Raw genomic sequence first — 17,070 nt, 5'->3', positions numbered from 1 at the left:
CAATCTTATCTCCCCTCACCAAAATACTTGAAAAATAAATTCAAAAGCTGCTAAGCTATCTCCAAGCAGGAAGAACTCTTATCCCACACACAACATGGCTTCCATTCTTCCCACAGTATTAGCTCTGCCCTTCTAAACTATATAGATATTGTCAATAAAGCTAGAGAGAATAGCAAACTAGTCTCTTCCTTATTTTTAGACCTGTCTAAAGCCTTCGACACAGTTTTTAAGAGCAAACATCTACTTCAAATGTCTTCACTAGGTGTCTCTCAGCCCACCCTTCTGTGGTTCAAAAGCTACTGTCCAAAAGGTATCAGTCAGTAAAATGGCACTCCATGCTCTAACCTTACCTGCCAGTCACCACCGGTGTGTACCATAAGACTCTATCCTTGGTCCCCACCTCTAACATTTTCACCAACACCCTCTATACTTCTACACAACAGGCCACCCTAATACAATATGCAGATGATTCCACTGTCATTTGCACATGTGACAACATGTTCACCTCCAAAAAATTACCCAGGAAGCTTTAACAAACACTGAAGCATGGCTTCATAATTAAACTCATGCTCAACCCAAAAAAGACCAAACTACTAACATTTTTCCCCAAAACCCTCTCTCATGAAAAAAAAAAAAAAAATGTAAAGTCCTCTCTTTTGATAATACAACCACTGAAATTCACTTCTCATAGCAAACTATAAGGAGTGATAGCTAATAATTTTACATTCGACCTGCATGTAAAATAATTGCATAAGAAAAACTCATCAAAAACGTGGAATGCTTTACAGAGCCAAAAACTTTCTCACAGATGCAAATAAAACTACACTTGCCACTACATTTCTCCTCCCCACTCTTCTTGATAGCACTCTCAGTCTTATTAACCTCCAGGCTTCACAAAAATCAAAGCTTGAACAATGCTATAAAAAAGCTGCTAAATTTGCAGCACATACTGCTTTCAGAACCCACCTCTGTATAGCACTTAAATTGCCTAAGCTGGTTAGAACTGCCTCATCAACTAACATAAATACAAATTCTTAATACCTATGAAATTATCCAACATCCATCTGCCTTGTCCAGCACCAAAAAAATTCTACACAACTATGTTCCCAGTTAGATATTGTGATCCAGTGACCAAAATCTGTCCGTCTACAAACCTAGCAGATCTGCTGGGCATTGCTTGTACTTGTACAAGACTGCTAAAGCCTGGAACTCCTTAACTGTATTCATCAGGTCTATACCCTCCCTCATATCTTTCAACACCACTCAGAAATACTTGCTCAAAACCAGGATAAACTATATCCCTAAATGTGAACAAGTACCTTTTCATTCGTTATACCTCCTTACTCTCCCTTCTTCACTAACTTCCTTACGCTAATGCTCTTCCTTGACTTTCTGTATAAATACACCATAAGCCTGATTTTTCCCTCACTTCATACTGCAATTCCTATTTCTATTCAACTAACTTACCTTTAATTTCTCTAGAAACTGCATAAAATGTCTCTGAATATGAAATGATTGTCATATACCTTGTATAGATTCAACCAATGTTTTTGTATTATGGTCAATTTGTTATAATTATTTAAACTGAAGATGCTTTGGTTTTATTTTTTGAAGATTGTAAAATGATTATTCTTAAAATAAATTTTGTAGTAGTTTGAACTTTTCTCCCCAGCCATCCGCTGAAAATGGGCTTCTACCCAGTTGGACTTTCCTTGTAATCAAACGTCAATAGGTAAATAAATAAATAAATGTATTGTTCCGACAGTTTCCATTCATTTCTATGTAATTTGCGACTTCCCTTTTCTAAGGATCTCTCTCCCACTTTTTATCTCTTTTACAATATTCTGTACTTCAAATGCAGTTGGTTTACTCTCTAATTTCCATCTACTAGTAATTTTCTAATTTTTGGCAGGCAGCAGAATTAAACTTACAGACTTAACTATATCTAAGCGATTCAGTCCTGTGTCCCAACTCCAAACAACTATTTTCTTCATTATAGCCATTTGCTCACCCAGTATTTCTGACAGAGTACTCTGTAGGGGTACTTTAAAACCTGTCAACTCATTACACTCCAAAAAATGTTCCAAGTTACCTCCTTCTTCGCCATAACACCTCCGATGGTCATTTACCACAGGAAAAAAATCTTTGAAGTTTACACAGTTATTTTTATACCCCAAGCAAATGCTTTGAGGCACAGATCCTAAACCTTCTGGACTTTGTTACATACTTGGAAGCCATACATATGTTCTCCTCTTGTTCCCCTGTAAACTGCTTTTCAAATCTCTCTTCCCAATCCTTCTAACCTCCTCTGACTGATTCCTACAGTTATCGTGTAATATTTTATATGCCCCACTAATTATCCCTTTTTTGTAACTAAAAACTCTACCAGAACAGGTAAGTCACTTAAGATTCCCCTCATACCTCTCAACCAGAGAGCAAGAAATCTGGACAAAACCATAAATAATGGGGGGGGGGGGTCAGAGACAATGTTTAAATATTGCTGTTACCAACTTAGAGAGTCAATAGAATAACAATCTTTGTATTAGAATGAATCTTCTGAAGGGTATGAAGCCTGAAACTCAAATGTCTGTCATTATAGTTTGACTTGAATCCTCAATGAATTGACAAAGATTTGCTAGAAAACCACAATTTTATGAGAAACATACCAAAAATACAAGACAAAAATCTGGAAATTCTATGAAAATCTGGACAATTGAGAGGTATTATTCCCTATCTCTTTTTCTTTGTTTGTACTCCAATATCAATCTCTGGTAAGAAAGGTAGTCTCTTACCTGCAGTCCAGACTTCCGCTTGGCTTCATCCCACTCAAATATCTTTACTTTTCTAATTTCCTTCCAATGCCTTGGTTCCTTTGCCAGTTTTCTCAAGCAAATTCCATCTCTTCTTGACTATTTTCTGTACCACTACTTGCAGTCATCCCTGTTGGCAAAATCTTCTTTCGCCCATTCATGCATTGGCTTAGTTCACAGAATAAATTTCTGCTACCTTATGGATGTAATATTCTATAAATGTATTACTCTCCATAAGGATCTGCCCAAAATCTCACTATATTTCTTGAACTGTCCCCCCCCCCAACTTCATCACCATCCCTTTCTAACTTGACTTAATACCTTCTGCGTCTGTTATAAACATGAATCTCAACTCTGTAGCTCTAAAATATCTCTTCATCTCGGGTAATCCTAAACCACCTTGTTCTCTTGTTCTACAAGGAGGATCAACCTATACAATTTAACACTTCTCTTCTTCCCGTCACAGATAAATTTCTTCAACTTTTTATTAATTATCATCTGCAACTTCTCTTCTGGTTGATAAAACCATACTTGACCCATATATAAAAATAAAGGGACCAAACATTTTCACTTACTATCTATATCCATAAACAAGAGTTTCCATTTTCTCAGTTTTTGTATTATATTTTTAAAAAAAGCCTTTTTAATCCAACCTCATAAATACTTCAAATCCATATAAATATGGTTATTGCTGAACCAGTTCATATGTGGGTACATAATTTACAGTTATAGCCTTCGTTTTATCTTAATTTTACATCCAGAAAAGACTTGAAACTGTCACAAAATGTTCCACAACACTTCATAATTATAAAGTGTTTATCTATACTAGCCACAAGAATAGCATTGGTGTTACCAAAACTGACAGATATGATCCAGCCAAAGTGGTTTTGTGGAGTGGTGGAAAATATTTGGCAATATTAATACAGCAATGATGATCCAGAGGGAAGCAGAATTAAAGAAAATACCACTGTTGGTGGTGGGTCTTGATGCAGAAAAAGCATTCAACACAGTAAGCTGGGCTTTTATGAGTAGGGTAATGGAGGCATTTGCATTCCCTGACATATTAAGGTTAATTAGAGGATATATGAACATGTCTTCTTTCCCCTTTATTTGTTTTATATTTAGAGTCACTGGCAAAGAAAATAAGGGACTTAGAAATGGAAGGATACTACAACTAGCTGAGGCCACACAGAGCAACTGAAAACAAAAAGGTTACACACATACCTCTCAACTGTCCAGATTTTTGCTCATATTTTTGGTCTGTACTTAATAAAATTTGTGAACTACGGTGGTGGTGCTGTGGTAGCGTTGTTGCCTCACAGTTAGACGTTGCCTGTTCGATTTTTAGTTGGAGTGTCTTCTGTGTAGCGACATGCGTGAATGGGCCTTCCTTCATTGAAGATTGTGCGTTAGGCCAGGCAAGCCAGTACATAAAAATGTACTGCCAATTATTAGCGGACTGGAGTTCCGCTGTGGGGACCCCTAACTGGGAAAAGCCGAAAGACACAAACAAACTTAATAAAATTTGTGGTTTTCTGGATTTTTGTGGCAAATTGGTGAGGATTGAATGTCACTAAATAATGACAGGCATTTGAGTTTCAGACTTTATATCCTTCAGAAAAATGCACTGTATCACAAGACCTTTTATTCTAGCAAATTTCTAAGTTTATAACAGCAATATTTAAAATGTGGCCTTATTTTTAAGGCTTTGTCCACCATTATTTTTGGTTATGCCCAGATTTTTTGTGCTAAGAGGTTGAGAGCTATGGTTAGACGGGATTTATCTAACCAGGCCTAGGCCTAGCACACAACGCTAATGATAATTAGACTGCTTGGTGGAAGTGGTTACACCTAAGTGCTGTAAACTGATAAATTCAAACATCAATAAAAGATATCTTAAGAGGATATAAACACAGCAGTACAAAACATTTCAAGTAAATCTATGATGGAAACTTGCTAGCAGCTGCAGATAGCTAAAAATGAGTAAAGCAAAAGTTTTTAAAGAGTAATACCACCTACTGACACTGGAAACAGCTGAGAAATAATTGAAGTCTACTTTCTGACAACAGACTAGTGTAAATAGCAATACTTTAAGTCAGAGAATTCTGCTGCATTAAACTGTTGGATGGCTACTGCGCAACTCCTTTTCTCATCTCCCCCTCAGTGCTCATATAGACCTTATGTTACCATTCTGTCCAGACCTTTCATCACCATTCTGTCCCAGTTCTCCGTTCCCAGTGGGCCGAGCGCTGCTTATTGCCCATCAAATGCTGGTGCTTCAATAGTCGGCTAGCATTCTGTCCTCTTCACAACTGCTCGTTTTTATCTGGCATCTGATCCTCGACATTTGCTTCAGTCTCCTTACCTCTTCTTTTGCAGCTGCATTATCTGCCTTCTCACTTCACCTCCTCTGTGCTCCCTGACTTGCACTTACTCCATAGACAGCCTCCGTTCATACCCCCCAAACAAACCTTTTCCTATCCCATCAATTCTACTGGTCTCCTGGTGACTTTTCCGGACCAGTCCCACACTGACTTTTCTCACCTAACTGGCATTTCCTAATTACTGTCTCTCTTGAAGCCCCCCTCCATACCTCTGACCCTATTAGCACAAGACGTCTGCCCAAAGCCTAAATAAATGAGGGGACAAAAGGCCCAAAAATAGGAAAATATTTGTATACCGTGCTTATAAATTTAGAAAGTTGATAGAATAACAGGATTTGTGTTAGCATGCATTTTTCTGAAGGATATGAAGTCTGAAACTCAAATGCATGTCATTATTTAGTGACTTCAGTCCTTAGTGATTTGTCAGAAAACCACACATTTTATGAAAATATGGACAGTTGAGAGATATGCCCCCCTCCATTCTCCTGCAGACAGCATATTTTATTTTTTTATTTATTTTACATTTAACTGGGTAGTGTCCGACTGGGCAATGGAGCCCCTTTTCAGCAGAAACCGGGGAGAAAAGCTCCACACATATATTAAAGTAGTACAATCTGTTGCCACACCAGAGCTGCTTGACCCGAATACTTGCTCCACACCCTAAGCATTTTATAAATCGCTTTTCCCATTTTCTGTGTCCATCCTTTGTTGTTCCTTTCATGTTATCCCACTGCTGAATCTCACAACTTTCCTTTTTTATTATTTATGTATTCATCTGTTTTACACTCAGCCAGGCTTTTCCACTCCAGGTTTAATGCCAGACCTGATAAGCAAATGCCCATCTAATGACAAATCTTATGAAAAAATTTGTATGGTTGGATTTTTTTTGTATTTTATAGCATCATAAGCAGCTGGTACATTAAGCACACAACTTACGTCTGCACCAGCTTTCCTCAAATGGAAACGTCAACCCGATGCCCTCTGCCCTCATGAAATGATACTTGCATGTTGGGGTTTTGCACTTAACTTGTATTACTGCTTTAAGCAAAATGTGTAAAACGCTGGATTCTAGACAAGTCACAGCACAGCTATATTCTTAAGTACAGCTGGATGAGTCAAAATGGCTGCAAACTACACTTGCTGACTGGTCAAACTGTGAAAACCAAATCTATACCAGTGTCTGAAAGATCCCTAGGCAATCCCAAATGCAGACTCGTGTGGCAATGTTGCCAAGAAACTAACCACACAGACGAGCCTAAATGCAGCTGTAGAGTTTTAGGTGATTCATGGGTAGTGTGAATAAAACCAATCTCAATTCCTTCCCTCCAATGGAGTTCTGGATGTTTGCAGTACAACTTCCAATGGGCAGTGCCTAAGTCTTTTGATAGACTCAAATCATGTCCTTACATTTCAAACAAATAATCACATATCTGGAATCATAGGGGTTACTAAAAAGTGTAAATGGCAAACGCTTCAGCACAAGCTATATTTTTACAGTATTCTTTAGGTTCTAGGTCTTAAACTGGATTTTATAAATCTAAGCAAACATACAAACTATTAAGTGTGTAATATTTTGTAAACAAAAATATCTCAGCAATCACTCAAGTTATTCACATACTGTCAACAGCATTTTGTTTGTTCAGCTTGAGGATTTTTTATGAGCTCAGCTTTTCTGCCTGTACTAATTGGTTGACAAGATATTTAGAAAAAATAAATAAATTTATAAGAATATTAATAAATATTATATAAACAATTAATACCACTTTACCTGCACCAGAGAGAGGTCAAATATCACAGTTGTGTTTGCCATTGTATAAGCTTTTAGATGTAATATTTTAATACTTTACATGCAGCATGGTTTTGGAATTGTTAATGCAAATATGAACAAGCAATATTTGACACATGGAGGTGTCACAACCCAACTGTAATGAGTTAACAAAATGTTTGGGAAGTAAATACAGTAAGTAAATGGACAAAAGAAATAATATACAAATCATACCCATCCTTTTCTTCCAGATCTCTCCCACTGTAATCAAAAAATATATCAGATTCTTCAGCTAGAGCTCGTTCCATTATCCGTATGGTGTGGTCAAAAAATATCTGAAGCTCTTCAGAATGAAGAACCTGCTGTTTTTCCTCTTCAGTAAGTTCTCGTGGTGGGACTACATGTAAAAAATACAGTCAAGGATTAATTGCATCAGCTGTAAGAACTACAAAATGACAAACCTACAACTGTGCAATTAAGTACAGAAATTTTAAGTACAGAAATTAAACAAACGTATACATTTGATCTGAACAACAACATGCATTTGTGTAGTACGTGACTAATTCATTGCATAACAGCAAACAGACTTATTTTTTAATGACATCTTGTGCGATTACGCAGTTACAATGTAACAGTTGCAATCACTTAGGTGCTAACCCACTGCTGATAAGTTGTGAGTTTTGGAGGGCTATACATAGAAGGGAAGTAAGAGCAGATGATGCCCGTCATTTTCTCAAGAGGTGGGGGGGGGGGTAACTGTCAGAGAATTCCACTTCAAGATTTAATCCTAGTGTAAGCTCTGAGTCAACTGTCACGGTGTAGTTTGTCTATCAGAGCAGTGCACTGCAGAAAGCTTGACATGCTGACACGGAAGGGGGTACCCCATGTCTATTCCATGCATGGTTCCATTCCTTCTGGGTGAACAGTCTGGAATGGGAAGGGAAAACTTTTGATAAATTAGGGGCAAAATTTAACAAACAAAGGGTGCTATAAGCTAGGTGACATGCAGGAAGAAAACATAAGTAACTCATGCTGACAGTACCACATTTGAGAATAACCACAAATGTCAGTAAGCTGAATGGAAAGATGACTGATTAATCCTCCTCAACAGTTCCCCTCTCTGGAAAAGAGCATGTGAAAGGTTCAAAAAGACTGCCATAATGCATCTACAAGCAAACAGCAATATGCAATAAGTGGAGGTGGAAAATAATTTTATAGCCACTCAATGTTATATGTTTGAGCCACAAATGACACTAATAACCCCTAAATATTATCGGCACAGTTTCTTTCAAATTCAGTTCTCACAGAGTACCTGATCCTTTAGACATCATCCTCTTTCTCAGACATGCCATGCGACCTACAGTTTTTTTTTTTTTTTTTGCAAACTGAAGATCTGTTAAGCAGAGGATTAGTACAGTAATCAGGCTCTTTTTGGGGGGTGGCAATTAAGGCATTTCTTCTTGCGGCTGCTGACCTGTATGGCAGCATGGCCTCCCATTTGCCCTGACTTCATCTACCAGGTTCTCAAGCACACATGAAAGGCAACGGATATTTTTACCCCATTGCTGGGTTCATTAGGGTCCCATTGAGTTCAGTTCATTAGGCTCCACTCTGCTAACTATCAAGACCTGGCAGAGAAGTAAGCCATGGAGCCACCAACCACTGCTCACAAAGGAAAAATTTCAGCTTGCACGCTATGGCCATAAATCTACCCCTAGTATGATGGCATAATTGTGGGCTGGAAGACAATGAGGCATGAAAACGAAAGTACATCCACCCTGGGTGGACACACCTCCCGTCCAGTTATCACTCCCAATCTGACAACAGCTGCATGACCCAGCTACACCAGGACCATGACAAGACCCATTTACCATCTAAGTATTCCCCTCTCCTCCAAGCTAAGCATATCCATCCTATCCTTGCCTCTCAAACATCTGAGCAGCTAATCAAACTTCAGTCAACTTGGTTGTAGTCAGGGATCTATCCCTCTACACCACCACAGAGACTAGTTTATTACAGTAAACATTTGCTTTCAAATGACTGAGCCCGCTATGTACTATCATACCCCTGTAAGGTGAAACAAATCAGTAGCAATGAACAAAAATGACTCTGTGACGGTGCTCCCTATGACAATGCACATGCACATAGACCCAAGCACATGCATAGCTAATAATATACAGGCAAAAGTGTTTCATGAGAGCACAGCAGCTCATGCAATTGGCAGCCTTTTAAATGTTTACCTAGATGACATCACAGATAGTTACTGTACAGGATCTATTATCACTGGTGAAATGTAGCTTCGCTGGGGCTACTTGTTAACTCCAGAGAAACAGTAACTGATATAAAACATCAGCCTGTGCCACATCAGTTTAGGTATAACCTTAAAAAGCCATAAAAGGTTTCGCAGTCTGGGATGCTATAAGATTGCCCAAAATTATAATTCAGTGCCTATGTTACATTCTTCAAGATGAGTAGACACTGCTGAAGTGTACTGTGTGATACTGGAGAGGACCAGGAAATGGGGACACATCTGTGCTGCTGCAAAGTTAAGGGATCTCTTCCAAGAGAGCACAGGTCGACATGTTTTTAAGCACTGGATCAAGTAAACAAAGACTTATCATGGGAGATTTTAGAGAATACAGATAGCACAAGCAACCAAGACCATAAAGCCAGGACACTTGATCATCACATACAAAAATCATGATGAGCTGGAATGGAAAGAGATGCCTTTTTGGGCAACACAAACAGGAAAACCTCCATGTTACTTTCTGGCCACTAGGCTGACTGTTATTGAGGCGGACATGCAAAACCATGAAGGTAGGCCAGGACTCCAAGACCGACACTGAAAGCTGTTATTACAAATCTTGACAATAGAGAAAATACAAGAGATAATTAAAGATAAAACATTAGCATTCCTTTTTTAAACAGACCAATCAAATAAAACATTGCATTCCTTTTATTAAACAGACCAATCAGAACACTACACAGAAAATCTTTTCCATGTTGAAGCACAAGCCCACTTTATGAAAGACTTCCTACCTTACTCTATTGGCCCAAATGAACAGATGAAAAAAAAACAGCAGGCAGTTGGGCCTCTAGGTTGCTGAAGTTACATTGACAGCCTGAGAGGCAATATACCCTGTTTCAGTCCGCAGAGCAAAAAATTATTCTTGGATAACAGATGACCATCTCCAACGAATAAACAGAACCAAACAGTACAACTCTTGAAGCCAATGTGGAAATATTTGAAGGCGAAGTGTCCACAGATTATTTTTGAAAAGATTCAACAGATGGGCAAAGAGGGAATGTATTATGAAATTTAATTTATTCTGTCAGTTAAACTGATGGCCATCCCTAGTAACTATGTATGGAGTAAGGAGTCTGTGGGAGTAAACCAGGTAATATTGACTCAATGCATCTTCTGAATGGTATGAGCAGTTCGAATTTGCTTAGGGTCCTCTCATGCTTCATGCAGTAATGCTTGATGAGGAAATCCATTACCAAGTTCTGTGTTCCTCATGATTAATACATACTGGTAAAATCAAAGCAGGAAGGCTTGTTTAAACTACAGTCCTTCAAAGGATCATTTCAGAAAATTTGTGACATATTGGGAAGGGGGGCACATTTTCTGTGCATTTGGTATTCATCTTTTAGGATATATATAGAGGTGATACAAACTTCAGAGCTGGCAGAGAAAGTTAAAGGAGGAGCTCTGAACTCATTTGTTTCATATGTATAAATATATATTTACACACACACATACATGTGTGTGTGTTTCACCACCCCTTAGGATGAGAATACTATACCTTATTAGTTTGCTGTGCCTCTGTCCAGCAGTGACAGAGAGATGATTCTGCAAAAACTCTATCATCCCATCACACAGCCAAGATTTTTTTGAACAGAGAGTCAGGGGGGGTGCTCTGACATGGACTGGGATTCTGTTCCATAGTGTAGGGAGTCTCTGTCTCTGGGTGTAACATGTCCTATTTATATACACATTTAGTAGTGTGTGCGCTGTATGCTAATCTTGAACTGCTTATTTATGATTCAGGAAGATGGTCTTGGGGATGTAAAAAGATGCACTTACAAATAATTCTGAAAAGATAATTCAGGAAAACAAGAACAATTTTATTAAAAGAAAAACAAGCTTTCACACCAAGTGCTTCATTAAGTTTAAAACAGAGCACAAGACTACAACCTTCTTAAATTAAAATTAAATGGCCATCTGATCATTATCTGCTCAGTCTTATTGATCTTAATTTTAGTACCAACTTAATACTGACAACATCTTAAACCAGGAGGTTGGTCTTCCAGAAGCATATTAATCCATTTATACTTGCAATGTTCAGTTCTTGCTACTAGATCCCTTCCTCTTCATAGGTTCATAGGTTCATACTAGGCTATCTGCCCTAGGGCATTTATAAGCCTAGCCAGAGTGTGTTTGGCTTTCGCCACCCATTTTAAATTAATTTTGCTATGCCCTTTTTTGAGGTTAGTATACTGTGCCTCTGTCTAACAGTGACACAGAAGTGAAACCCGGGGTAAACCTACGATCTCCCATCCACTCATCAAGATTCCTCTTGAAGAGAGTCAATGAGGGATTCTGCCTAACCTGGACTGGGATTTTATTCCAGAGTGAAGAGAGCCTCTGGGTTATGAATCTGTCCCTCCAGCATGTCCTATTTATTTCAGTGCTGAGGTTCAAGTCTCTCGGCGTAGCTCGATGGGATTTGGATTTTCTGAGGTGCAGCATGTTCATTAATTCCGGGTTGGACATGGCTTTATACGTCAGGCACAGATCGCTTCTGAACAGGTGGTATGCCACTGAGTAGAGCTGGAGTTTCTTTAACCGGGCAGCATATGGCATCTGTTTGAGCCCTTTGATCCTCTTGGTGAGGTACTTTTGGGGTCTTTCCAGTTGCTGCAGGTGTCTGGTAAGGTACATCCCAAAAGTGGCATTGTACTCCATTATGGGCCTAATGAGGGATGAGTAAAGAGGCACGATGACCTCCCCTGATCTAGATGTGAATCCCTTCATGATTAGGTGGGCTATATAAAATGTTTTTCTAACCACTTTGGCCACGTGGTTGTCAAATGAGAGATTGCTATCAACTTGGGTCCCCAGGTCCCTAATTACTTCTTCTGTACTTAATGGATTACCACCTATGTGGTAATTTGTGGGCACTTTGTTTTTGCCAAAGGGGATGACTATACACTTTTTGGCATTTAGCTTGAGGCCATGGCTCTGGCACCAGTTGTCTGTTTCTATGAGGCCCTTTTGGAGGATGCTTGTGTCGGCTGGAGAGTCGATTATGATGCCCAGTTTGCAGTCATCTGCGAACTTGGTCAGCCACAGTCCTTCCGTGTTGGCCTGTACCTCCGAGAAATATATACCGAACAAGAGAGGTCCCAGGACTGAGCCTTGTGGGACACCACTTGTAACTGGTTTGGAGTCTGACATGGCTCCAGCAATTCTAATCATGTGGGTTCTGTCCTTGAGCCAGTTTGCAATCCATCTAGTGACATAGGGGTTTATATTTAAGCTGGTGAGCTTATCTATAATGCCCGAGTGGGGTATTGTATCGAAGGCTTTTGCGAGGTCCAGGTAGGCTGTGTGGACCACCTTCCCCTCGTAAATGGCCTTGGTGACTGTTTCAAAGAAATCATCCAGGTTTAAGAGGCAGGATCTGCCCTTATCAAAGCCAAACTGGGTAGGATCCAGTGTCTGTAGGTCCCCAATATCTTTATTTATGAGGTCCATGATGATCCTTTCCATAGCTTTGCAGACCAAGCTAGTCAGGCTTATGGGGCGATGGTTTCCAGGATCTGTTGAGGCACCACCTTTATGGAGAGGGACCACTGTTGCTGTACGCCACTCTTTGGGCACATATCCTGTAGTAAGGCTGAGATTGAACAGTAGTTTTATGTTTGGGTTTAGCTCTTCTTGGAGTTCATGTAGGACGCAGCCCGGGACACCGTCTGGTCCCATTGATGCTGTGTTTTTTGCTTTGGAGATGGCGGCTCTTACCTGAGCATCTGAAATGTCAGGGGGGCAGCACTCTGCTGGGATAGATATTTGCACTTTTGGTGGGGGGGGGGGGAGTTTGCGTTGAACCTGTCAGCTAGGATGTTGGCAATGTCTGTGGGTTCGGTGTATTTTTTGTCATTTTGGACTAATTCTGAGCATATCTGGGAATTACCACCCAGGTTCCTAACATAACTAAAGAAAGCCTTGTGATTATCCTTAGTGTCCTGTGCAATTTTTCTCTGGAAGCTGGCCTTAGACAATTTTATGAGTGCCCGTAGTTTTTTGCTAATACTGATCAGTGATGCCTTCCCTTCTTGGGATTTTGCTCTATCATTTAGTAGCTTCCTCCTTCTATTGTATAGTTTGTTTATGGCTGGGGTCCACCAGACAGGATGTCTGCCTTTGGAGGATTGGGTCTTGGTTTTATTTGGGATCGCATGATCCATGCATTCCTGAAGGTGTTCATAGAATGCGTTTATAAAGGATTCTGCGGTCTGGGCCGTATTTTCCACAGGCCCGGGGTCTTTGAAGGATTCCACCTCAGTTTTGAGGAGTGTGAAATTTGCTTTAGAGAAGTTTTTCACTGTGGTTTTCTGGGCAGGTGGTGGTGGGGTCGGGATGTGAATATCCAGTGAGATTAGTTTATGGTCTGATCTTACCAGTGAGGGATACACTTCTGGTCTGGAGCATAGAGTCCCCATGCTGGTGATGATCAGGTCCAGTATGTTTTCCCCTCTTGTGGGAGTGGTAACAAGTTGTTCCATAGCATTTGAGTTTATAAATTCTAGGAACCTTTGGGCTAGGGTGTTGGAGCTAGAGTAATGCTCCCAGTCTATGTTTGGGTAGTTGAAGTCGCCCAATATAATGGTGTTTGGAGAGACCTTCATATTTTCCAGTGTTCTCAGGAAGGCAGAGTGGGGTTCCTGGGTTTGGGAGGGTGGTCTGTAGCAGGCTATAAACTGGAAGGCAGTTTTACCCACTGTTAGTTGCACATGGATAGTCTCTGATGCTTCGTGCTTTGCCACCAACCTGGAGGTGTGGGTATCTAGTTTTTTTAGAATAAAGTGTAAGAGAATAAACCTAAGTTCATGTTCATCTCCATTTTTACATTTAAGTAGGACATTTGGCTGCACTCTCCTCCTTGCCCCAGATAACTGCTCACCAATAATTCTGTAAATCTTCTATTCAAGTTGCCAGTGTAGAAGGCTGAACATTTAGTACAAATGGCCATATAGACTACATTACTATAATCACAGTCAGCATATACTTTCAGTAATATTTTACTTGTAACAGATGTACAAAATATCATCACCTTTACATCAGTAATTACAATACCAACATCTACAGCAGGGAACTAGTGACTTCCTTTGACTGTTTCCATTATTTAAAAATGTTTTCTGGTTATTGTAATACATTTTCCAAGACACTCTGGTCCTTTATAATTAATATTGGACCCTGCAATGAGACCACATCCATAGGTCCTTCAACAGATGAGAGGATGTGTCAATATTTCTTGACAATATTCAGTACTGGCAATGTACACCTACTTTGAGATAATAAAAATCTTGTCATCTTTTGTCGCTGTATACTGTTAAGCCATGTAGTATCAGCACTTCCCAATGTTGGTCTGGCCTTCCCAGAGCGTGCAGATATGACTGCATCTTTATTGCTAGCAACGTTTCTTCAGTATATTCCTTTATACCAAATTCATTAGACAAATTGCCTTCAGTATTGGTGTTTAGCCTCGACAGAAGAAACATCTGTCTTTTTACAATATTGAGTGGGGGCTGCATACTTATTCTATGCACATAAACATTAATTCTAGCAGATTTTTCTATAAACCATATCAACTCCCAACATCCATGGATCTATTCAAGGTTATATCCAGGAAAAGTATCTTCTGAGAGTGCAGTCTTAAAACTTAAAAAGGCCACAGTGTGATTCAAATAAGACATACATTTGCTCAGGTTTGTCTAAGGCGCATCCCAATAAAATAAAAGTATAATCAGTAAAATATTTTCAGAAAAATATACTTTACAAAAAGGCACTCTGTGAAATAAAAGCATACTCATTCTCCTTCACAGTCATCACTATATTAGCATGGTGGAAACAAAGATGTAAATTACACAGGTAAAAGAATTGATTTTAGAGGGAAAGAGGGCAGGAGAAGTGGGGAAGTGTGGGATAAGCTCATTCTGCCCATAGAACAAGGAGTTTTAGGGTCACCTCTCACCTGAAATGGTGTACTTTAATAATTAAGAACTTATGAAATGCCACACACACATCATTACCCTAAGTTTCGCAAGCACTTAAGATGTATTTTTAACTATAAATAGTCAAGGCAATGTCGACTGTATCACATTTCTGAAGAAGTTCGAAGGAGTTATCAAATAAACGTGTGAATGAAAGCGCTTAAATGAAACCCTAATCTCAAGTGTGTTTATTTTCAGGGATCCACCAGGTTTCTATACACACACACACACACACACACACACACACACACACACACACACACACACACACACACACACACACAAGCAAAAGGTCATAAACCAAAGTGGAAAAGAATGATCATGACATCATGACATGTACACAGTTCAAGAGATACTGAGTGACTATGATTCTGGATGAAAAGTCCCTAAAGGAGACTTACAAGATGGCTGCATATTGAGTAACAGCTTAATTCTTGCTCTCCCAGTGTGAAAACAGAAACTTAAGGGCAAAGGTCAGTGGACCTAAATTTCTGGGTAGATTTCAGTAACTGGCTAATAAGTGCACTGCCTGGATACCTGGATGCCAGGAAAAAAAAATGAAGACATGAAGGAAAATCAGCTAAAAAAAGGTAAGGAAAGAACACTGACTGGGAAACATACTACAGCTGTTCTGCAAAAAGCAGTGCAAGCTACAGACATGACTTCCCATAACCTAGTGGAAAGTACAAGGCAACTGATTAAAATAAACAGAACACTGATGGAGTAGATCAACTCAAACAATAAAAGGTTTAAAAAATGGAAGCGGCTTTAAACAGATAAGGTGACAAAGCTGACAAACTCAGAGGTCGAAATGAAGAAAAGGCTGACTGAATATGAGACTGTACAAGAAGAGATGTCACAAATAATAATAGAATTCGAGAACAGAGCATGTAGGGAAAACCTTGAGATATTCTGCTGTATCAGAGAAGCTGGAAGGAACAGACACTATTAATTTTATGAAAGCATAAATAAGCAACTAGACTAACAATTCCTGTTGTGGAATACCAAGGGCACACCATGTGTATACTTCAACTTTGACCATGAGAAAGCAACCAAAACCTTTAATAGCAAAGAAGAACCAGCAGGAGAAGTTGATTCTGAAAACTGTGGCAGAAGGACAAGGTACTAAACATGGGAGATAGCAGACTGTTTGTGCATAACGAATACTCATTGTACACCAGGCAGAAGAGGAGTAAATTTATTCCATTATTCTGGGAATGTTGAGAAGCAGGCATGAGATTCTAACTGCTGTACCCAGTTATCTTCAAAATACTTTTCTCTGGAGGGACAAAATCATTTTTTTGATGAAGTACATGCTAAGAAAGACATACAAACATTTGTCCAACAAAAAGTGAGCTGTGAAAAAGTAGACTCTGCTTCTTATTCTTCTGGTAATAAGGACCGCAGAGACTATGCTAGTGAAACCTTTTCTGGTGTTTCAACAGAAAATTCATGAGAGCAGGAAAAAAACACAAGAGTCTAATAGAATTGAGCGTACATTAGAAATGAAGCAGAGGCAGGATTTGGGGGATGGACGTGAACAGGAAATTGACAAATGCGGGTTTACAAAGCAATTATAATAGTAGTGACGTGACAGAACAAGAATATCTGGAAATATTGGAGTTTTTGGACTCTTGCAGAGGACTAAAAAAATATGCTGTACTTCATGCCATTAGTGTTTGGAAAAGTACTTAGGAGAGGGGAAGAGGACGGAGAAAGTTAATTGTAAGTAAACTTTTTTCATAACGGTACTGCTTTAGTAATGCATGATTTTCTTTGCATGCTATAAAGTAAAGTTTTATCAGATACTTTTAAGTACAATAGGGATAGT

At 39.3% G+C, this 17,070-nt stretch overlaps 1 protein-coding gene across 1 annotated transcript in view; it reads right to left on the bottom strand.

Annotated features, from left to right (window-relative positions):
- LOC122797217 (cytoplasmic dynein 1 intermediate chain 1-like) overlaps positions 1 to 17,070 on the bottom strand; it is a 796,503-nt gene that overhangs the window by 220,677 nt on the left and 558,756 nt on the right. Inside the window, exon 6 of the mRNA XM_044066048.1 lies at positions 7,194 to 7,356. Within this exon, the coding sequence (XP_043921983.1) occupies positions 7,194 to 7,356 (163 nt within the window). The remainder of the gene's footprint in view (positions 1 to 7,193; positions 7,357 to 17,070) is intronic.

Source organism: Protopterus annectens, chromosome 3.part0 (genome assembly GCF_019279795.1).
Source record: "Protopterus annectens isolate FY-2018-M chromosome 3.part0, PAN1.0, whole genome shotgun sequence".
Classification (NCBI taxonomy): Eukaryota; Metazoa; Chordata; order Ceratodontiformes; family Protopteridae; genus Protopterus; species Protopterus annectens.
The sequence above is the reverse complement of the archived record's forward strand: the minus strand, read 5'-3'. Positions and strand labels throughout refer to the sequence as shown.